At 35.3% G+C, this 24,060-nt stretch overlaps 1 protein-coding gene and 1 long non-coding RNA gene across 3 annotated transcripts; one reads left to right on the top strand and one right to left on the bottom strand.

Annotated features, from left to right (window-relative positions):
- Positions 1-5,869: 5,869 nt before the first annotated feature.
- nptx2b (neuronal pentraxin IIb) lies at positions 5,870-15,765 on the bottom strand. Of its 2 annotated transcripts, none has more exons than XM_036217236.1 (5): positions 14,561-15,765; positions 11,159-11,378; positions 10,844-11,088; positions 10,595-10,774; positions 5,870-6,593 (listed from the first exon to the last, which is right to left on the bottom strand). In XM_036217236.1, the coding sequence occupies exons 1-5, from the start codon at positions 14,999-15,001 to the stop codon at positions 6,363-6,365; spliced, it is 1,317 nt and encodes a 438-aa protein (XP_036073129.1). In that variant the 5' UTR covers positions 15,002-15,765; the 3' UTR covers positions 5,870-6,362. The 2 variants fall into 2 exon arrangements, with proteins under 2 accessions (XP_036073129.1, XP_036073130.1); XM_036217237.1 differs by having other exon boundaries at positions 10,844-11,085.
- LOC118600203 lies at positions 11,340-17,591 on the top strand. Its single transcript, XR_004949784.1, has 3 exons — positions 11,340-11,467; positions 14,804-14,992; positions 17,029-17,591. It is a non-coding gene; the product is annotated as an uncharacterized LOC118600203 (long non-coding RNA).
- Positions 17,592-24,060: the final 6,469 nt, after the last annotated feature.

Here is a 24,060-nt window from a genome sequence, read left to right as displayed (position 1 = left end):
TATCTTTATTATTCTAAGAGAAAAATCTGTTTGAGAAATCAGAGCAAAAAATGTTAAAATTACCACAACAGGCTTAAGTATGACCACACAGTTGTTGGTTAGTTTGCCACAATTCAAGTGTGTCTTTCATGAACCGCATTTTTGTTAAAGCTACCATGAAGATGTGTTTTCCAGTTCAAGTCATGTCATTTTCAGGAAATTCCCTAATCTTACTAGGATTTTATTTATCTGTTTATTCTTTAAAGATTTATACGTTTTTTATTTTTTTTTACATTTTTTTGCCACATGTTATAATAATGTAGCTTTAATTCCAAATTAAAGAAAAATAGATTTAATTTAATATTATAATACATATGAATATTAAAAAAACATTCTGAATATTTCTTTATTGACAAATTAGAGATTACAAAACATCACATATACATGTCACGACAAATCTAATTTAATTTAATTTAAGCAATAGTAAAAGAAAAAAAAGTAAACCAAATTAACAGAATCAAATGAAATATTTAAAGAAAATATAAATATGTTTTTTTAAATCAAAATGCGAGATCTAACTTAAATTTTAAGGCATTAATAAATAAAGAATCTAACTAATAGTAAATTTTAATTGTTAGGAAAAAAATCCCACCAGTCCAAGTATACTGACAAATAATTTAAAAATGTTGTGGCATTCTTAGTTTTAAAATGTTCTGTTTTTAAATGTTTGAAACGTTCTGAATATTTAAATTGTGAACATACTTCCGGTTTTATTTTAAAGGGGCTCCGGTTTTTTTCGTTCCACTTCCGGTTTAAAATCAAACGCTTTTAAAAATATATTTTCAACTCTTAAATATTCCACCTCGTTGTTTAATGTTGTGGATTTTATTCTGTAGCCTGAAATAATCTAATTTTACATAAAATTTGGCCACAAAACAACATTATTAAATATATTATTCTGAAAACTGTGCTAGCACGTTTTGCTCTTGACTTGTACTTTTCATATATTTTTATTGATTTTTTTTTTTCACAACTTATTTAAATTTTTGCAATTTTTTATTTTGTCTTGCCCAGAATTCTTCCAATTAATTCTTTATAATAACTTTACATTCCAGTTTCTTTTCATTCTTTTCTGGTATTACTTAGCTGTTGTTTAGCAGGTTCACGATCAGTTTTTGTGTTGAGCCTGTTAAACCACAAGACAATAACAAAGAAAACATTTAAATAAACCTGGTTACATCATTTTGGCAAAAATAGCAAAAGAACACATCCTCCTTGACTTCAGTCACCTGAAGAGGACATGTTTTGAGGTTAACATTTAAAAACTTCTTTTAAATTAATTTTGAGGAGTTCTCACATTTTTAATTATGAAAAGAACTTTGAAAAATAGAATTACGAATAAAATTTTATTTAAAAAATGCAAACATCTTTGTGAAGAAGTTTGTAAAGCTTTCACTCTCTACCCTGCTGCATTCTGAACTCTACGCTCCTCTGACCTCCTCTTTCTGACTTCTGCTCTTCACTTGCTCAAAGGTATTTTGAACCTTTTGTTGTTCCGTACCTCCAGGCTTCCCTTCTGCCACCTTGACCCATCTGCTCAAAATGGAGAAGAACTTTTCTGTCATAATTACTGTGTAAACGTAAAGCTTTTTTCCCCACAGAGTAATGCTTACTCATTGAATTATTTTTAAATTGAGTCTTTATATGAAAATAATAATTAAAAAAATGATGATCTGTGTGTTTGATGCCAGAAAAACTGGGTTTCCCTTCACCCAGCTGACTTTGTGTGCTCATGTTAGCATTAAGGACTGTAGGCAGGGGTTCTCATTAGGCTGCAGCGCCTCCTAGTGATCATTTCCTATAAAAGAAAAACAAAAGATTTGCTTAAAATTCAGAGATATTTTGTATCCCAACAATAATCATAGTTTATAATTAAAATGTATTCAATACAAACACTTAAAGCCATAAAAATAATAACTGCAAATGAATTAAATAAAAAAAAACATGTTTTCATGGCTTGCATGGATGTTTCAAAAGCTTTTTTATTTTGTAGTTCTGTATGAAAGAAAATCGGATTGTATAAAATTTATTTCTTATATTTGTCATCTTTATAACTAGTTGGGATTTACAAAGCGTATCTTGCTCAGAATCAGCATATTTGCATTTAAAAAGAAAGTGTGATCACCTTATAAAAGTCCCTGATGATGACATCACAGCGGGAAAACCGTTAAAAAAATGAACAACACCAAAATCTCTTATGGGGTTTAAGAAATAATTGTCCAAAATTCACTAGTGAAACCAAAATATATGTGTCATATGTTATATGTTATATGTGTGATTTTTCTTTGTTTTTACTTTTTGTATACATTATGAGAATACAGCTTTAAAAGTTAAATTCTATATATTACTGAGCTAACAGACCCTTTTCATGGTGACGCCAGACAAAAATATAAAATAAAAATTAATTTATTTTAAAAAGGACCAAATATAATATTTTGGCAACTTTCTTAATTAAAAAAACTGAATATTTCAATTGTCAACCTATTTAATTTTGAAAGTGTTCTGTTTTTCTTTGCTTCACTTCAATGGAGTCATAAATAGACGTCGTAAAATGCTTACATTGATTAGATTTTCACTCTGTGAAATCTGAGACGTCATATTTGATATTTAAAAAAGTAGTGAGCATGGTGTCTGAATTGCTTATAAAATCCAAGGCCACTAGATAGTCCCGTACTACAAAGGACTATCTGGGATTTTAGTTTTATTTTTGTTTATTGTTGTTTTTTATTTATTTACAGATTTTATGACTTTATTTCTTGCTAATTTTTTCCTACATTTTATGATAATATACCCTTAAGACTAAATTCTAAACTTAATTTATTTTAATTATTGGCAACTTTCTGCATAAATAATTTTTTTTAAAAATGTTCTGAATATTTCAATACTTCCTGCATTATTTTGAAAGTTTTCCGGTTTTGTTCGTTTCCTTTCCGCTTCCGGTCCGAAGTCAAAAGCTTTTAAAAAAATATGTTTTCAACACATTTGAAGGTTAATATTCTAGCTGGTTGTTTACTGTAGCCTGAAATAATCAAAGTTGACATAAAATTTAAGCACAAAACAACATTATTAATTATTTTATTTTCTAAACTGTGCTAGCATGTTTTGCTTTTGACTTGTACTTATAAATTGTTCTTGCAATTGTTTTTCTTTTCAAAAATGAGTGGAAATCACATTATTTCTACATACTAAAAGCTTTCTTTTTATTTTATAGGCTATTTTAATATTTTCTCTTTATGCAACATTTTAAGTAAAATGTAAAAAAATCTAACAGTATTAAAATATCAACTATTAGGAAAAGATTCTTGTTTTGTGTCTTAAACTGTAGATGAAGCGTTAAAGCTGCATGTCGTCGCCCTTATTCTAAGTCGATGAAAAAAACACATCAATACAGATGTAATTTTGAAGGAATCATGATCTCAGTGAGAGGGAATGAGTAGCAGACAAATTGTTTTTCTGTCCACAGAGACGCCAACAGTTTATGTAATGAACAAGCTTGTGTAACCTGATCTTTAGTCACTCTGGAAAAAAAAACACTGAAGAAAAATCACTTATTTTTAAATCAGGTTGTTTTGTTGGATGCAGGTTCTCAGCAGGTTTCCGTGGAGCAGAAATCGTCACCGATTTACCAAACTCTATTCTCAAAATGATTTCTTTTCAAGGTTTGTTGCTGTAAATCTTCTTCGCATCAATCTAAATTTTTCTGTAAAATGGATATAAACATAAAAAATAATATTTAAAGCTTCATCATGTCCAGATATTGAAAACAAGGACAAAAAACGGTAATTAAAGGAGCAGAAACTCTGTTTGGTGGACGTGACAGAACAGATAAGAGGCATTGTCGTCCTGCACCATCTTTAACCTTTTGTCCTCACTAATCCTGCAGGAATCGCACGCCTGCTGTGTCAGTCGGAATAACCCGCTCAGCTTTAGCTATTTAACAACTGATCCCGTCTTTAACACATGGAAACGATAAACAGGATTATTTCAGACCGATGTGCACATGCACGGTCAAAAAACCACCTAAAAAAAATAAACAACACAAGCTGAAGGACGATCACAAGGAAAATGAAACTCTTTTGCAACAGTTATTTTGTTTATTTCATCCAAAACGAATCCGTTTTAAAACCTGAAAAGGACACTTAATGGCACTTAAGCGTTTACAGAAAGGCCACTGGACTTTAACTGGACTTCTTGCACTAAAAAAAAAAAAAAAAAAAAAGACAAACATTGCCAAAACTGATCAACTAAATGACCTATTTTAACATTTTTCCTAATTCTGATTGACAACACAGCACCGTCACAAAGAAAAGTTAATTGATTCTGACTTTGAACTAATTAAAAAAGGCCAGAAGACAGAATGTTCTAGTCACTCATGTAACGTATGTAAACTGTTGCACTAAATCAGCTGTAATTTTGAGGAAAATTACAAATACAGTGTGCAATCATCTCAAAAAGGGCACCAATTTGTGTTTTTTTTTCTGTTTTTACTTTTTAAAAATCACCAGATTAGATGGTTTCATGTTCTAGAACACCTTTAACCCTGTGAAACATTTGATTTTTATGTGATACTGCATTTTTGAATCCTCCTCGTTAGCATGATCTCAATTTTGAAATGGTCTGTGTTTTCTGCCCTGCAGTTCGTCATCATTCCACTAGGGGCAGTAGAAGGGCTTTTTCTGCTTTTTCAAAATGGCTGCTCCCGTGAAAATCAAAAAACACTTTTGGTGGGAAAAGTTTTGCTAAAGTTTTAGAACTTTATGGTGAGAACAACTCATCTGTTGTTATTTATTTTTATTTATTCTTAAAAGAATGCAAAATTTTGTTAATAATTAAGGATTTATAGTACAGTTAAAAATGTGTGTATCAAATTTGAGACGGTGGGTAAATATTGTGTTTTTTTTTATTCCTAAACACGTCAATATTTTTGGATCTTAATGTAAGTGTGTATTCAGACTGGACACAACTGGTCCACTTAAAGCGTACCAGAGTTCCCTGATCATCCAGAACCAGTTTTCAGTCCGAATGCACACAAGCGGACCCCAGTCTGGGACCAGGAAGCACTTACGGACCCATTTTTTGAAGTGGTTTCGGTTTGTTTTCAATTAAATGTGAATGTTGAAGCCAGTAGGCTCCGCCTACTTATATTGAGGCATCTGATTAGTCAGTTTATAACTTGCTATGTAGAAATTTGGCTTTTTGGAGCCACGGGGTACTTCCTATTTGGAACGCCAGGGGGGAGGGATCACTCGGTCCAGTTCTCATATACAGTCAATAGACATAGTGACACCCCCCCCCCCTGCTGTAAAGAAGTTTTGCTTTTTGAAGCCATTGTTTACTTCCTGTTTAGAACGCCAGGGGATAGGGGTCACTCTGTCCAGTTCTCATATACAGTCACCAGTTCCAAAATGTTTACAAGCACTGTTAAAAGTGAAACATTGTTTAAAAAAATTATATCTTTAAACGTAGCAGATTACAGAACTTCTGTTAACTGATGCACGGTTTCACTTTTTACATTGGGCCACACCCCTACCACTTAAAAGCGAGTTTACGAAATCTGTCAATCAAACATTTTGAACGTTGAAGGTGGGGCCAACAGGCTCCGCCTACTTATATTGAAGCTTCTGATTGGTCAGTTTATAACTTGCTATAAAAATTTGCTGTTTCTGGAGCCAGGTGGTACTTCCTATTTGGGAACTCTGAGGGGAGGGGTCACTCTGTCCAGTTCTCATATACAGTCAATGATTCCAACCTGTTTACAAGAACTGTAAAAAGTGAAAATTGGTATCAATTAATAAAAGATGTGTAATTTGTTACATTTAAAATTATTAGTTTTTATCAAATTAAAAATTGGAGTTGATGTTTACTCAACTTAAAATATAATCTGAAAAGACTAATATTTTTAAGTGTAACAAACTACAGAACTTTTGTTAATTGATCCGATTTTTACATAGGGCTGCACCCCTACCATTTGAAAGCGGGATACATGAGGCCAGCAGGCTCCACCTACTTATATTGAGGCATCTGATTGGTCCATTTATATGGCTTTTTGGAGCCATCAGGTACTTCCTCTTTGGAACGTCAAGGGGAAGGGGTTACTCAGTCCAGTTCTCATTTACAGTCAATAGTTCCAACCTGTTACAACTGGGACAAATTTCCTCTAAAATGTTCCATTTGGTCAAAATAAGTAAATAAAGCAACATTAAAGCCACACATTTTCTGTCAAATGAATCCACAGACCAATGTGAAAGCGATCAATTCTGTAAAATACTACAAAAAGTTTTGGGAAAAACCAGCAAACAAGCGGTGAGGCAGATGGCAGAGGTCTAGGCGTTGGGGACGCGCTCCCGACAGATCTCCAGGGGCCGTTTGGACGCCCCTCTTCCGAAAACCTCCACGTTGCTCGCCAGCCAGGAGATGACATTCCCCGGGATGTAGGAGCTGCAGTTCGCCATGGACTGGATCTCCGTCGGCTTCAGGATCCGATCCCAAATGTTCACCTGACTCAGCTCCCCCACGAAAGCCTGTCCTGCGTCGAAGCGGCCACCCACCACATCCTGCCGGGGCGAGAAAACACAAGGAGTTAGACAAGTTCATCAGCAACATCCTGACAGTTAATTGTTGTAGTAAAGACAGAGGAGGAAACAGAGATGTCTTCAGGCGTTAAAACTTTCTTCTAGTGACTTATTGCTTTGTTGTGGCAGCGGCAGCATCACTAAATAAGTCAATTACATCCAGTAACGTGTCCTGAAGCTTTCTGGTAATGATTTATCATGGGAAGCTGGAAAAACAATTAGGTTTAATAACTCTCAAAGTTCAAAAGTTAATTCGTTTCTGCTCAGATTTTGGGTATTAGGCACCTGATTAAGAACAGAAACTAATATTTTATGTTAAACTACATTTTCTTTGGTCACTAGGAGACAAAAATTGTAATTCTGCTGAAAAAGAAACACTTAAACATGTAAAATGTGCTTTTTACATGCACAAAGCAATATGATAAAGAAAAATCTTTAAGATTTCTCAAATGCTCCACGTGTAGTTTGGTTTATAAAACAAAAAAATGGAGACTTTCATGACTTTCATGTTTATATTTTGAAGCCCAATGAGGCAAATCTCTTTGTGATTTTGGGCTATATAAATAAAATTGAATTGAATTGAAAACATGAAAAAGTTAAAATATTAGCTAAATGCCAAATTAGCGTAAAAAACAAACAAACAAAAACAATTAGATTAGCCAAAACAGCTAGCATGTAGCTGAAATATTAGCTACACTCCAAAGTAGCCTTAAAATTTTTTAAAAAGAAAAGCCTAAATTATCCAATACAGGTAGCATGTAGCTGAAGTAGCTAAACTCTGAAATGGCCTAAAAAATGTAAAAAGAAAAGCCTAAATTAGACAAAACAGCTGACATGTAGCTGATAAAAATACCTAAAGTTCAAAATGGCCCCCGAAAAATGAAAAAAGCCAAAATTAGCCAAAACGACTAGCATGTTGCTGGAATATTAGCTAAACTCCAAAATAGGCTACAAACAGAAAAAAGCCCAAATTAGCCAAAACAGCTAGCATGTAGCTGAAGTAGCTAAACTCCAATGGCCTAAAAAAATTAAAAAGAAAAGCCAAAATTAGCCAAAAACAATTAGCATGTAGCGGAAATATTAGCTACACTCCAAAATAGCCTCAAAAATTTTGAAAAAGAAAAGCCAAAATTAGCCAAAACAGTTAACATGTAGCTGAAATATTAGCTAAACTACAAAATAGCCTAAAAAATCTTAATAAATACCATCATAGTCCAAAAAGCTAACAGAATTTCAACTTTTAACACTTAAAAACTGTAACTTTTTAACATAATTGTAAATAATAAAAATATGATAAAGAAAATCTTTAAGATTTCTCAAATACTCCACGTGTAGTTTGGTTTATGAAACAAAAAAATGGAGACTTTCATGAAAACAGGCTATTGTTAAGTATTAGTGGTAAAACTCCCCTCTATTATTCCAAGGCACCATGCTGAAATGCTAATATGTGAGACATGATTATCTTAACTCATGCAGTCAGCACAGACTCTCAATTATCCAGGTTTAAACTTCAAACTCAGTTGATTTGATCCAAAGACAAACGTCTCCAATCCCTGTGCCAGCTCCTCTGTGAGAGTTCAGCGGTCCTTTAAGGTAAAGCAAACGTTAATCTGCTAACCTGCTTAGCGGACATGCTGATGTCAGTGTGAAGCGGCACTTGTTTACCTTTGGGTCGCTGAGCTGGTTAGCTTTCATGTGCATTTGATTGGATGAAAGCGGGACTTTTTTTCACAGTTTTGGTAAAAATTGATTGAAATCAAATGTTTTTAATCAAATCAAAAAATGAACAATTTGATCAAATTTTGGTCTGAAATGAACGAATCAGTTGATGAACTGAGGGGACAAAAAATACCAGATAACAGCAGTATTTTACTGGTTGGAAAAAATACTCTGACCATTTTTTGATCTATTTTCAATGCTAGGGGTCTTTTAATTATGATTTTACCGTTATTTGCCAAATCAGAAAATCTGTCCTTTTCTAAGACATAGTTCCTGCAGAGCGGCAGGATTTCAGTTTGACTCTGAGTTGTGGACTGTCACTGTGTAGCAACACTAAAAGTCCACAAACCTTGACCAAAGTTCAAATAAAGCTCATACTCTTCCTCTAGAAAAAAAACAATCGGGTTATAGTTAGGATTATGGTTAGGAATCTTCTAGAATAGAAACAAAAATTTGACTTCCAGTTGGGCTGCCACAATTAGTCGACTAATCGACTATTTTATTAGTCGATTAGTCATTATATTATATGAAATGGAGTCAGATTGTCGTGAAGTTAAAAGTTATAATGCATTCTGTTCGTTTTTTGGAATATTTTGGAATTTATTAAGATTTTTAAGGCTATTTTAGAGCTAATATTTCGGCTTCATGTTAGCTGTTTTGGCCAATTTAGGATTTTTTTTTTATTTTTTAGAATATTTTGGGGTTTAGCTAATATTTCAGCTACATGTTAGCTATTTTGGCTAATTTAGTTTTTTTTTTTTTTTTTAGGCTGTTTTGGTGTTTAGCTAATATTTCTGCTACATGCTAGTTGTTTTGTCCAATTTAGGATTATTTTTTTTTGTTTGTTTTTTTAGGCAATTTTGGTGTTTAGCTAATATTTTAGCTACATCCTAGCTATTTGGGCCAATTTAGTTTTTTTTTTTTTTGCTTGTTTGTTTGTTTTTAAGGCTAATTTTGAGTTAAGCTAATATTTCAGCTACATGCTAGCTGTTTTGGCTAATAAAGTTTTTTTTTTTTTAGGCTATTTTGGTGTTTAGCTAATATTTCAGCTAAATGCCAGCTATTTTGGATAATTTTGGCTTTTTTTTTTAGTTTTTTTGGCTATTTCTTCTAATTTGGCATTAAACTAATATTTTAGCTAGCTATCAGCTTCAGTGTTTTCAGCTATCAATTTCAGCATCTTCAGCGACCAAATTCAGGTTACACCATTCACACTAGCATCATCACAGGTAATGTTATATATTTGGTTTTTAGTTAGTTTAAAGCTAATGATGGTTCAGATTTGCGCTTTACATCCAGTTTACCCATGACCCGATTAGTCGACTAATCGGAAAAAATTTTCGCCGATTAGTCGACTATTAAAATAATCCTTTGTGGCAGCACTAGCTTCCAGCTACAGTTCCAACATTTCCCTTCCGGGTCTTGATGAGTTCAGGTGCCATCTTGCCTGGAACCAGCTCAAGACACCGAATTCAGGGTCAAAACTGTCCCAACGATCTTTGCGATGTCCTCCAAAATATTTCTCTTGGATGACAAGAGTTTTTCAGGACGTTACTTTCGTTCGATGACGTCAACAATAATTACCGTTAGCGTGGAGCTTCCAGCGCTTCAATGTACATAACAGCAGTTTTAGAACTTTAAAAGGTCATGCTACAACTAAAAGTCTTTAGATAGACCTTTTTTTATGTAGATTTTTTTTATTATCTTTTTCCTTACTAAATGTAAACTTCAGTGCTTCAGGGCACAACCATGTGAAGAAATACGCCTCTCAGTGTGACGATTTACCCTTGCAACCTTGGGTCGGATTTTAAATTATTGCATTAAAAATGTCCCTTCAAATGGAGGGGTAGGGATTATAGAAGATTTCAGATCGGGCCTATAAATGTAGGAATTAAATTAGTTTATTTTAATTAGTCAAAAATGTTGCAAGGACCAACAAACAGCACTTTTAAAGCCACTTTCATAGAGGTCAACAGCCAAAAAAAAGTTGATTTATTGTTTGGTTAACCTTTAACCTGCTACGTAATATCCGGATCACTGCTGGTCATTTTAGTGGTGTGCACAATTCAAACATCACGTAAAGTTCGCGTGGTGTTTTGCCCCCATGAGGGTCAAAGAAACCAAAGCTTGGAGCAATACTTTAAACGTGTCTGAAGCTTTTGGATAAATTGTTAAACTTCTCATGAAGTGATTGCTTTTTTCTTATATACAAAGGAAAAATTATGTGAAAATACACTAAAAATGACTAAATGTCCACATTTTACCTGCTCCTGTCCCAGGATGATGACCCCTCCAGGTTTGATGGGGTGCCAGGCTGCGAGGTTGTCCCCCGCTCCCAGCCTCTCCCCGTCTTGATAAGCCTCCCACTGGCCGTCCCTGGTGGTCCAGCAGATGCAGATGTGGTGCCACTTTCCATCACGCACCTCCAAGGGCAGCTGAGCAACCTGCAGCGATCACAGCAATTATGTTCGTCTCTTTGTGTTGATCAGAAACCCCGCCGCGCGCTGACTCGCCTTGTCGTTAATGAGCAGCTCGATGGGGTTGTTCCCCCACTCGATCAGAACGATCTCGTTGGCTTGGCCCGGCACTCCGTATGAGAACGGCGTCCCGATGCCGGGGCTGGAGCTGGACCGGATCCACATGCAGATGGTGAAGGCGTACATCTCCGGGAGGGTTTTGGTGATCCGGCCGTACAGGTAGTTGGTCCTCTGAGGGAGGCACAGCTTGAACTGCTCTGGAGACTTGAAGTCCCCTCCTCCTAGGAAAAGACAGCTTTCATGTTCTGTTCATCTTCTGTGATGATTCAAACACATTTTTGGTAACGCTACCTTTCTCCAGCTCGCTGATCCGCTCCACCAGAGCGTTCAGGGCGCTCTCTGTCTTCATTCTGTAGGCCGCCGTGGCGTTGGACAGCACGCTCTTCTCCTCCTCCAGGCTGCTGACCTTCTTCAGGAGCTGCTTCTCCAGCTCGCCCAGCCGGCGCTGCAGCAGGTCCCGGAGCTCACTCGGGAACGAGACGCCAGATACGTTGGCCCTCATCTGCTGTTGCTACGGAATCACGAGCGGGAGATCAGAAGCAGGAAGTACACAACATGATCAGGGATTAGTCCTGAGAGATGACGCCTTTCACCTCCGAGGTGTGCTTTGACACGCTCATGAAAACTTTGGTCTAAACCTGCTTCTCTTCTGTGGAACTTTCATTTTCATGTTTTGAAAGCAAGAAATGCAAGAATTTACACATTTTTGTGCATTCATTTAGAGCATGGAGTGTCAAACTCAATCACACAAGAGGCCAAAATCCAAAACACACTTTAGGTGGTGGGCCAAACAGGAGAAACATTTATTGAACACTAAAACTACATTTTTAACACCTTTTAACATAATTATGAACTAGATATGCAGCATTACTTGTGATAATGATAGTGTGAATACTGAATTTGGCCACTGAAGATGCTAGCTGAAAACGCTGAAGCTAAAAGCTAGTTAAAATACTAGCTAAATGCCAAATTAGCGTAAAAAACAAACAAACAAAAACAATTAGATTAGCCAAAACAGCTAGCATGTAGCTGATAAAAATTGCTAAACTTCAAAATAGCCTAAAAAACGAAAAGAAAAAAAAACTAAATTACCCAAAACAGTTAGCATGTAGCTGAAGTAGCTAAACTCTGAAATGGCCTAAAACATTTAAAAAGAAAAGCCTAAATTAGCCAAAACAACTAGCATGTAGCTGATAAAAATAGCTAAACTTCAAAATAGCCAACAAACTGAAAAAAGCCTAAATTATCCAATACAGTTAGCATATAGCTGAAGTAGCTAAACTCCGAAATAGCCTAAAAAAATTAAAAAGAAAAGCCTAAATTAGCCAAAACAGCTAGCATGTAGCTGATAAAAATAGCTAAACTTCAAAATGGCCCCCCCAATAATGAAAAAAAGCCTAAATTAGCCAAAACAGCTAGCATGTAGCTGGAATATTAGCTAAACTCCAAAATAGCCTAAAAAATTTTAAAAAGAAAAGCCTAAATTATCCAAAACAGCTAGCATGTAGCTGAAGTAGCTAAACTCCAATAGCCTAAAAAATTAAAAAGAAAAGCCAAAATTAGCCAAGACAGCTAGCATGTAGTTGGAATATTAGCCAAACTCTGAAATAGCCTTAACAATCTTAAAAAGAAAACCCTAAATTAGCCAAAACAATTAACATGTAGCTGAAATATTAGCTAAACTAAAAAAATAGCCTAAAAAAAATCTTAATAAATACCAACATTGTCCAAAAAGCTAACAGAATTTCAATTTTTAACACTTACAAATCGTAACTTTTTAACATAATTATGAATAATAAAAAGGCAGGAATATTATTCCAGAATAAATCAACTTAAACCTTAAGTAACTTTCAATATTTTACTCTCCATAAAATATATTCTGCCAAATTATACAAGTTAGAAATAAGTGCAAGAGAACATTGGGTCATTAATAACAATAAAATAAAATGATCTGGAGGGCTGGATGTAATTACCCGGGCCTTGACTTAATTTTAGATATTGTTTGGCTGCTCAGAGATGTAAAGAAAAGCACAAAATCTCTATTTTTTTGCCTAATCGTGTTCTTCCTGTTATGTTTCTCTTGTTATGAATGATTGATTGTCTCTGAATGTGGTCCTGTAAATGGCAACCTCTCCACTCTTCCTGTGGAAAGCTCTAGAAACCCCCGTAACCGGGATAAGGCGGGCTTACACAATGAATGGATGGAGGGCTAGCCTACTTACTACAAAAGCAAAATAAACACACACCTCCTGATCAGGTTTAGTAGTTTTAGGTTAGCCACTTAGCAGGCTAAAATTATCTTTGAATCCAAAAAAAACCTTATTTGGAGCGTGGATATTGTGGGATGTCATGAAACCTGATTGTCAGAGTTGTTACTGTTAAATGTTCTTTGATAATTCAGTCAGAGGGTTGATATTTGTGGATCAGGAGCAGCAGAACAAAAATAATGCATTAATTTTCCCATCATGGATTTATAATTTACACAAAAGGGTAATATTTTGTTGAGACTATAGAACTGGACCAGCATTTCACTGGTGAAATAGGTTTTTAGGGATTGTTACTCACGTTTTTCAACCATTTTCCTGATCCTACTAAGTATTTTCGCCTAAAAATATCATTAACACGAGAGAGTTAGGGAATACCCTTTCCATCAAACAAAATCTGACAGGTGACCTTTGACCCTACTGCCATCAATAAAACGTTTTGACCATTAAAATGTATATAAATATAGATTAGTATGTCATCTATCAAAAATCTGATTGGCAGCTGTAGGGTCAAAGGTCAACTGTCAAATGAGTTTGATGGAAAAGGTATTCTTTAACTCTCTATTGTTTTATCTTTGTTTTTATCTGGTGTTTTTATGTATTTTATGTAATGTAATTTATTTCTATTTTCATCTGTTTTTAACTTTTTAGCTGTGATTTTATTGTTCTTTGAACTTTTAATTTGAGGCGCCTTGTTTGACTACGGTCATTTTAAAGCGCCATGTAAATTTAATAAACTTAAAATTAAACTTAAACTCTAATACTTATATTTTTGTCATTATTCACTGTTTTTTTTTTGGTAAAACTTTGTAATAAGATTCCTTAATAAGCTTTATCAATACATTAAAAACATTATTCATGTGTTTATAGGATGGTAGTAAGACATTTATTTGTACAAAAAGTCAGATAATAACATATTTAGTAACATCTAAAGCGAGACCATTGTCTACAAAGGACATATTAATAAACTGCTTACAAGCTTTTCATTATTTGGAGTGTTTTGCAGAACCTCATCTAAAGTGTTGCCTGTTTTCTGATTATTTTAAACGTAAAAAATAAGAAAAATAAGAAATATACGTGAATTATTTATAATTAAAACTTTAAAATAATCTTCATTTGTTAAGTAAAATATTGTTGTGCATTTCCACTAAAAATTCTAATAATATCACAATGAATTAGAATATTTTTTACACTTTTTTTTAAATGATAAACTAAAATGTCTCAAATTCTTTTGACAATTAAATATGTTTTTAAAAAGAGTCTAAAACTGCATAAATTGGCTTTAACTCAATGATCCTTTAGGTGATTCAGCTGTTAAATCCTATACCAGCTGTGAATGTGTAACATGTTTCATCCACTATGACGTTTTTCCACAACCAAACCAGGATTTTACGCACGGCGCATTGCGCAGCGGAGGTGGAACCCTTACCTCCAAGTTCTCCAGCCGGTCCTTGAGCCCCTGCATGGTTTTTCCTAAATTCTCTATGGAGTCATTGGGATCTCTCGGAACATCTCCCATCGTGTTTTGCTTGTCTTTCCCCCACGAGCCCCCTTTCCCGTACTTCCTGTCGTTAGTGGCTGACGCGCAAAGGGACAGCTTCGTGGTCAGCTCGTTGATGGTGCCCAGCTGCTTGGAAATGGTTTCTTTCTGCTGTGATATGGTCTCCCGCAGCTGCATGACGGTGTTTCGGAGCTCCTCTTCCTGGCCACCGACGCTCAGGTCGGGCAGCAGCGTCACCGGACAGCTGGGGTCCCCGCTGATGGCCACCGCGCGGCAGATGTAGCGCTTCCCGTCGTCCTCCTGGCCTCTGGTCAGTCTGGCGCGCTCCATGGCACAAAAGCACAACAATCCGTACAAGAGGTAAAACATTTCGCTCCTGGGTGTCGTTGCGCGCAAACAAACCTCCCCAAAAATCTGGTGTGGACTGCTCTCTGTCGCGCGTAAAAGCCAAACCTGGCGAAAAATCAAACAATAACGCGATCCTAACTCTTTCCATAAAGTAGCGCCATGACCGTGGAGCAGAAAATCCAATCAAGTGTGAGTCTGTCACTCTAAGCCCGTTAATGTGTCTTGCACTAATAAGACTATTTCAGGCGCAGAGAGCGCGCGCGGTGGTGCTGAACGAACAGCTCAGCTCGTCAAAGCGGATTACCAAAAAAGGTGTCTGTGGGAGCGCCTTGGTTGGTTGTAAATGCTGACGTCACGCCCCCAGGTGTAACATCATTATTTATTGAAGTCATTTCCTCGATTCCAATTTGATTAGTCACTGTGTCTTAAGTTTGAGTTGCAAATTGTGCTCTTATTTTGAAAAAGGTTTCAACTTTTTAAGTTTTAACCTCAAGGATGAATAATATAAAACATGTAGGACATGAACAAACATCATCAGATGATCTGAGTTTTGCTTCTCCATTCTCCCAGTCTCCACCTGATGTTCTTCACGGTCATTCCACCTGTGAGACACAGAATTTACGGTTCCTCTTGTGGTTATTCTTTGTCCTTTGGTTACAATTTAGTCTGTCCCCTTAAAATATATCGATCTGATTCTTCTGCCTCAGAGTTTTGGGATTTTTATGAAAGATGTTGGATTTGTTTATCTCTCTACAGTGTAGAGTTGGTATTACCGTAAAATTTCAACTGCCGGTATCTTACCCTAAAAATGAATTTACGTCTTTGATTTTACAGTGTTACACTGTACTTTTTAAGGGCAAATACATTACTATAAATAGGGAAAAAAATAGTAATAATACCCAAAAATAATTTAAGTGGCCTATCTACCACGCTTTTCTTAAGTCTTTCAGAATAAACTCTATCCATATATATAAATTCGTATATTACCCATGGCGACATAAAGATCAAAGTATTTATGAAATATTAGTTATTTTTGTCCGTTTTTTTCCTACCCGATCTCTCAGGCTCCACCTTTTGTTGCTTGTCAGTGCCACCCATTTCATGATGTTTATCCCGCCTTGGCAGCATGTCTGTGTTTCGCCCCCAAAACAAACAGCATCCAAACTTTCGCAAACCAGCAGCTGAGCTGGCTGAGCGGCGAAGTTAGTGAATGATCACCGCTAGCTGAGAGGGACTGAGCACTGCTAGCTGAGTGGCAAAGTTAGGTGTTGATCACCACTAGCTGAGCAGCTAACTTAGCGGCTCATTACCTCTAGCTGAGTGGTGAAGTTAGGGGTTCATCACCACTAACTGATAGGCAAAGTTAGTGGCTGAGCACCGCTAGCTGAGCAGTAAACTTAACGGCTGAGCACCGCTAGGTGTGTGGCAAAGCTAGCAGCCAATCACTGCTAGCTGAGCAGTGAAGTTAGCCTCCGATCACCACTAGCTGAGGCACAAACCTAGCAACTGAGCACTGCTAGCTGAATGGCGAAGTTAGCGGCCGACCAATGCTAGCTTCGTTGACTGTTTGTGTTAGGCAGTGTGCCCTCTTACTGGAAGTGGGTGTTCTCAATTTGTGACATCAGCTCGTGATAACTCGCTCGTTTTTGTGGGTTTGGAAGGGGCTGGTGCTCAGAACAGGTTTAAAGGAATACTCAGAAATGTGTGAAAGGATCAAAATACCGATTGGGATTGTTTAAAGTCACGAATGAAGATTATAATGCATATAAAATTCAAAAAGTTGATTTTGGATGGTATTAAAAAAGCATAATATTGTTTAAAGTAACACCTTATTTTTTATGGTGAAATTCTGTAAATCACAGCTGCCATTTTTTAACAGTAAAATTTATCCTATTTTTTACACTGTGGATCCCTCCTTGTCTTCCTTCTCCAGTGGAATCTCCATTTTTTGTTCCTAAGAAGTTTCACTGTAAGAAGAAACTGGATTACCTTTTGTTTGGACATATACTGACTGTTTTTTTTTCTTTTTGTTTTTTTTTTTGTTTCAGGTTCCCCTGTGCAACCGGTAAATCTCTGAGATCTCCAGATTTACTCGTGTGTGTGCTTCTGGGTTGGTCGGAACATTACAGAATAATGAACTGAAAGGAGGACAATCATTTGCAGGAGGGGGTGTTTTAATAAAGCAAGCCATGAACACAGGATGTGATGGTAAACAATTAGCAACGGTCCCCAGCCTGGCTGTGAAAGGTCACTAATGCCTGGTGAGCGCACTGGAAGGCACGCTGCGCGCCTGGGTCATGCAGCATCCTGTGCTATAATTCACACAGCATGGCGTGGAGTTCATGTGTAATGAGAGGACTTTAAAGCAGGGTCCCTAAACTTTTTTCTTGTGAGGGCTACATAACTGTTTTCTTCTCTGATGTGGGGCCGGGGTCAGTTTGTAACAGAAAAAGTGTAACAATCACAGCCTGAATGTAAAGATTAATGGTCTTCCAGAAAGCCACACATGGCCAAATTTTAAATAATTCATTTATGTAATCTTCCAAGAAAAAAATAATGCTAAAACATTTTAAAAACTAGATATTTAGCATTACCTGCAATAGATTAATAGCTGGGGATGCTAAATTAGCAGAAAAAAATCAAAAAATCTAACTTAGCCAAAACAGCTAGCATGAAGCTAAAATATTAGCTAAACTCTAAATCAGCCTAAAAAAACTAGAAAAATGTCTAATTTAGCCAAAACAGTGTAGAAAATAAACTCCAAATTAGCCTAAAAAACAAAAACAAAAAAAGCCTATATTAGCCTAAACAGCTAGCATGGAGCTGAAATATTAGCTAAATGCCAAATTAGCCTAAAAAAAAACTAGAAAAATGTCTAATTTAGCAAAACAGTTAGCGTACAGTTGAAATATTAGCTAAACACCAAATTAGCCTAAAAAAAACTAGAAAAATGTCTAATTTAGCCAAAACAGTACAGTTGAAATATTAGCTAAACGCCAAATTAGCCTAAAAAACAAAAAAAGCCTATATTGGCCTAAACAGCTAGCATGTAGCGGAAATATTAGCTAAATGCCAAATTAGCCTAAAAAAATGGAAAAATGTCAACCTAAGCCAAAACCGTTAGCATACAGCTGAAATATTAGCTAAACACCAAATTAGCCTAAAAAAGCTAGAAAAATGTCTAATTTAGCCAAAACAGTTAGCGTACAGTTGAAATATTAGCTAAACGCCAAATTAGCCTAATAAACTGGAAAACTGTCTAATTTAGCAAAAACAGCTAGCATAAAGCTAAAATATTAACTAAACTCCAAATCAGCCTAAAAAACAAAAAAAGCCTGTAATGGCCTAAACAGCTAGCATGTAGCTGAAATATTAGCTAAATGCCAAATTAGCCTAAAAAAACTGGAAAAATGTCTAATTTAGCCAAAACAGTTAGCGTACAGTTGAAATTTTAGCTAAACGCCAAATTAGCCTAATAAACTGGAAAACTGTCTAATTTAGCAAAAACAGCTAGCATAAAGCTAAAATATTAAAAACTCCAAATTAGCCTAAAAAACTATATTAGCCTTAACAGCTAGCATGTAGCTGAAATATTAGCTAAAAACCAAATTGACCTAAAAAACTGGAAAAATGGCTAGTTTAGACAAAGAGGGAGGGCTGATTACTCGGTTCGTTTTAAATGTTTCTGTATGAAATAACCTCATCCTAATTTGTTTATTAGACAATCCGGACTGTATGATGACATAAAAAATGTGATAGTAAAGGATCGTGTTCTTAAAACCACACAAAATCCAAATATTTTCCAGGTAAATCTGTGATTTTTTTTGTAACAAAGCGTCCAAAGAAAAACGTCCTGCAACTCCAACCGCTCTGGAATGATTTCAAAAATTTAAGCCACAAAATAAGTCATATTATACTATACATTAAATTGGAAAAGAAAAGAAAAGTAAAATAATAAATGATGTTCTCTTATGTGGCAGAAACAAACAAACGTTTTCAGGAAAACGTGTTCATCATTCTGGAGCTGCTGAAATAACAGCAGAAACAGGCGGCGTGATTCAAACAGTGCTGGGCGTATCGATCCAAAATATCGATCTCAAGTTGGTATCGTATCGAAATCGACCTGCAGATATCGATATTTCCACTCTTGTTTGAAACTTTTCTGTATCTGCAAAAAGGATCTGTTTTTATTGTTCTATTAAAGGCTAAGAAATTACAAATTATTTATATGTCTTCTGTTGTTTTTTTTCTATCTTAGTTAACTTGTTTCTTTGGTTTCTAGACTGTCTTACATTCACTTCTTCACTTTTAATTTAATTACAATAAGTTTTTATATTAATAAACAATTTTCCCTTTAATTTAAAATATTGTCCTAATTCTGTTTTCATGTTTGTCAATTAATTAAAAAAGGGAATTGTACAAAAAAAGTGGTGGGATTAAAGCCCATTGAGATTTTCAGGTTCATGTCAGATCCACCACCGATACGAAAAATATTGATATTGGTATCGATATATTGACCAGTATTGGATCGATACTCGAATGGTCGGTATCAGCCAGACCTAAATTCAAAATTGTTGCTGTTTTTAGGCCATTTTTAGATGATTTTTGTTCAGTCAAGGTTGTTAAAATTGAGAAGTGATTGATAGCAGCATAAATAAAATACTATTTAGTTCTGCGTCATTTATTGATTAAAATGTAGATGTTCTCCTAACTAAATTATAAAGCAAAAACTATTTTCGCTTTGTCAGTGAATTAGTAGTATTTTATTATCTTTTAGTTGTTTTGTTGCATTTTTATTATTTTTTATGTATCTTATTGCTTACTGGCTTTTGTAATTTGATGCTGTTTTTAATTTTTAATTTTTTTTTTAAGCTTTTCTCTGTTTTTCTTTTATTGTAAAGCACTTTTGTACACCTAAAGGAGTTGTAAATCTACATCAATAAAGTTTCATTCAGAATACATAATTGGCAAATTTATGAATTTTCCCTCAAATATTAGGTAGAAGTAAAAAATTATAAAATGTTTTATATTAAAAATTAAAATAAATCGTCATTTTTTTCTTTTGTTTGCATTTTTCCACACGTCTTAAAAATGATCCTAAATTCTCCCTTCTCACTGGAATTTGGAGTTTTTTTCGGTGGATTTGAGACCTAAACAATGAAAAGAATGCAGCAGATCTTCTGGCAGCAGTAATGTCCCATCAACACCTTCAGGTGGCTGAACTTAGGTGTTTGGTTACTTCACAGATGCCTGTGATAGTCTCTGCCTCCTTCCATGCTATTCTCACGCTGACATCACACCTATTTTCAGGTCACCGTATAACACAGAGCAAAGTAACCTGCTGGCAACAGCTCATGGAAACGGGAAAACGAGAAACTGATTACATGAAGAGGAACGCTGCCCCTCATACAATTAGGATTCTCTGTATCCGCCGCATTCACAGAGACGCGGGAGCGTCGGTCAAAGCCTTTTTCAGCAAATAAGGTCAGCCTGAATGCAGATGGTGCTTTTAGATGCATGAATAGATTATAAAAGTATTTTTTTATGATTCAGTCTCTGTCTCAAGGAAAGCACAGGTTCTCTATGGAAGAAATAATGTGATCCAGCTTCACACAGACATCAGCAAACGCAGGAGTACCTTAAAAAACACAAACCTAATGGACGGATGAGAGGTTTTTGAAAGCTGCAATGTGTCATCCACTCTTTTTTTCAGGACAAAGCCTTCATTAGCTGATGGGAGGAAAGGATGATGTAAGAAAAAAAAGGACGGCTTGAAAAGCAAAAGACAAACATCTTCAAAATTACTTGTGGAGCCACTTGTTCAAAAGGAAAAGACGAGTCACATTTATCACCTACGTCATACGTTCACATACCTGTTACCCCCTGAGATCCGACTACAGAGGGATGTAAGGGAGAAAACACAGAGTGGAGCCCATCAACACAGCCTTTGAGTAGGAAAATAGCTCAAAGTGTGTCTAAAAATATTCTAATTCAATAATTTTCAAATGTTTTGAAGCAAAAACACTTGAAATTAAAGCCGTAAGCGACATTGTAAGTGCCACCCACCGCCAACTCACCGCCCACTCCTGCCTTAGCCACACCTCTCTACTCGCTGCCTACATTTGACCCAGACTAGTCAGAGCTAAATGTGACAAATTAATGTAAAATCAACCTTTTTTTGAAAATGGCGGCTTTTCTGTTGGTTTTAACTCCATAGCAACTATTTTATGTTTCGGTCGTCTGGGGATACCAAACAGATTGACATAAGTTTCAGAAGAATCCGCAGAAGTACATTTTTTGATTTCCTTAGCAACGGATGTTTTTTGCAAACCACGCCCATACACCTAATATGTTCCTGTTCTGTGTTATATCATTTTGTTCAGCTTTAGCCAGGGATCCATGCATTCAATTTTCACAATTTTCCGGTAAATAATGTGCGAGTAATAGGAGATCATCACTTTTGCTAGCTTGTCACGCCATTCAAACAAAAAATTTTTTTTCCCCAATTTCTTCCCAATGATCCTCGAGAAGTTAGAAGACGGTCGCGGGCCGAACAAGATAGAAATGTATTAAAAAATGTATTGAACACTAAAACAAATATTCTAAATATTTAAAAACGTAACTTTTTAATATGGCTATGAACAAAACAGACAGGAATATTATTCCAGAATAAATCAAGTTTAACCTTAAATAACTTTCAATATTTTACTCTCCAGAAAAAAATATATTTTTTAAAATTATACAAGTCAGAAATAAGCGCAAGATAAAGTTAGGCCATTAATAACAATAAAATCAAATGATCCGGCCTTGACTTTGATTTGTGCACTAGAGGCAGTAGAAGGGCTTTTCTGGCTCATTTCAAAATGGCTGCCCCCATGAGATCTAAAAAACGGTTTTGGCGGGAAAATGTTTTGCTAATTTTCAACACGTTAGGTTGAGATTAGCTCATCTATTGTTATTTCCTTTTCATAAATGACTACTTGCTGTATTGAAAAATGCAAAATTTGTTGATAATTAATTATTTAAAATACAGTTTTGCCATGTTAAAAATGTGTGGATCAAATTTGAGACAGTGGCTTAATAAAGTGCTTTTTTGCTGAGTCACACATTGTATCTTGACTGATATTTAAATATTATGAAAAAAACTGAATTTTCTGTCAATTATTTGTTGTAATGGGATTTACTGAGTTAAGCTTATCTATTTATTCATGTCCTCCATCTTCAGAAATAGGTTCAAGAACATGTTAAAAACACAACAAACACAAATTGTCATTTGGATTCTTCAAATGTAACTTTTACTCACTATGGCAGGGAGTTTGTTCTACTAAAACAAATGGTTAATACTGATTATATCCTGAAATGTTAGACAGTTAAATAAATAATTTAAATTAATTGAATTAAGCCTCGGTGTTAGCTTGTGTTTGATTCCAAAAGCAAAACTAAAAAACCTTTTTGTTTATTTACAAAAAGTCACACAAAAAAATTTAATTTAGATTTTTCTTTTATTTTTTTGGTGTAGAATATATCTATTAAACCCTCCGTGAGCCACCACCTTTTCATGGGGGCCCTGCTGTCAGGAACAAAAGGTCCAGTTGGGTCAGATAGGTTATGAGCCAAACTAAGAGCAGTTCAGACACCCCTTATTAAAAAAAATGTTAAAAGCTAGACCAATTTAGAACCCAATACAATATTTCGTGATTTTATCACATTTTTGATGCATTTTTTCTTATACTGGAGGACTTATAAAAGGAAAATTAAGCTTACAATTGCATTTCTGGGTTCTTTTTTATTCATAACATTGTGAATCAGGAGCAGAATAGTTGAATTTCTAACTGATGCTTTGCAGAAACTAAAACCACACCTAATTTAAAATGTGATTATTTTGGAGTAAAAATGGCATAATGATAATTTAAAGACCACCGTGAATGTTTTGAAAATAACTACAAAAATGATCTGAGTAGGACTTTTAGTTGATGTCTGTGACACTTTTCCCTGTTAATGGTTCAATCCACAGAAATTAACTCTTACTTCTGGGACATGGGATGTCATTTAAGTGGGAAAAAAACTCAGTGTGTGCAGTACCACCTTAAAATGTTTGCTTTCACGTACTGTTTGGGCTCTGAAACCCTCAAGAAGACGCTATAAAGTATTGTGGTTCTGATTATAATTTTCATGGAAAGAGCGGTTTTGTATGGATGAAAAAAAATTGTCCAAAAATGTAAGTTAAAGAAAAATTTTTAACTTCAATTTTGAGAAAATAAATTTTTTTTGTTTGTTTTTGTACTTCCTCAATGTCCCTTTTGGGGCTCCGTAGTTTAGATACTGCAGAATTGCATCTCTGGTTTTTGGTATACGGTTTTGTTCTGTAGGCTTCTCCATGACTTTTTTTGTGCATTGTTCTCAATCGGAGAAAAGTTGGAGCTGCAAAAATGTGGCCGTCGTACAGATCTGTTGAAGAAAGATCTGAGCTGAAAGGAAGAATCTTTTGATTTACGCTCATCAATGGTCAGAACTGGATTATTCATCTAAAATGAGATTTGCTCAAAAAAAGGTGAGGGGCTTGTTGATTTTGATGAAGGTTGGAGTGGAGCTGGTGCTCCTCCTCATCCAAAGCTGCATCCTTGGGGAGGTGTTCCAAGATGTCCCACCAGGAGGAAGCTTCTATTAATTAATTTCCTAATATGTCATATCTAATTACTTTAGACCTATTAGAAAAAAATAAACATTTTTTTTAGTGTTTGAAAATAAAAAAATAAAAATGTATTTATGTAAATTTATATGAGATGCATTCTTCTTTAAATCTGTGATGCACAGCATCCCTCCGAAAGTAGAACCGTCAAAGAAAGCAAAAGACCATCGAGAGCGATGGTCTAAACACCACTAGTTTCTCGTATGGATCCCTCCGATGGTACTATTTCACATCAATGGGTACATCTACTCCACATTAAACAATGCTTGATGGAATTTTATTATTTTAATGTTTGATATGAGCTAAAACAACAATATTTGACATATTTTATCTTGCAATGAGCCGCATTTAAAAAATAGAAAAAGGCGGAGTGATATAGACAAACGCCAGT

This window comes from Oryzias melastigma, linkage group LG19 (genome assembly GCF_002922805.2).
Source record: "Oryzias melastigma strain HK-1 linkage group LG19, ASM292280v2, whole genome shotgun sequence".
NCBI lineage: Eukaryota > Metazoa > Chordata > Actinopteri > Beloniformes > Adrianichthyidae > Oryzias > Oryzias melastigma.
This window is presented reverse-complemented; position numbering and strand designations above follow the sequence as displayed.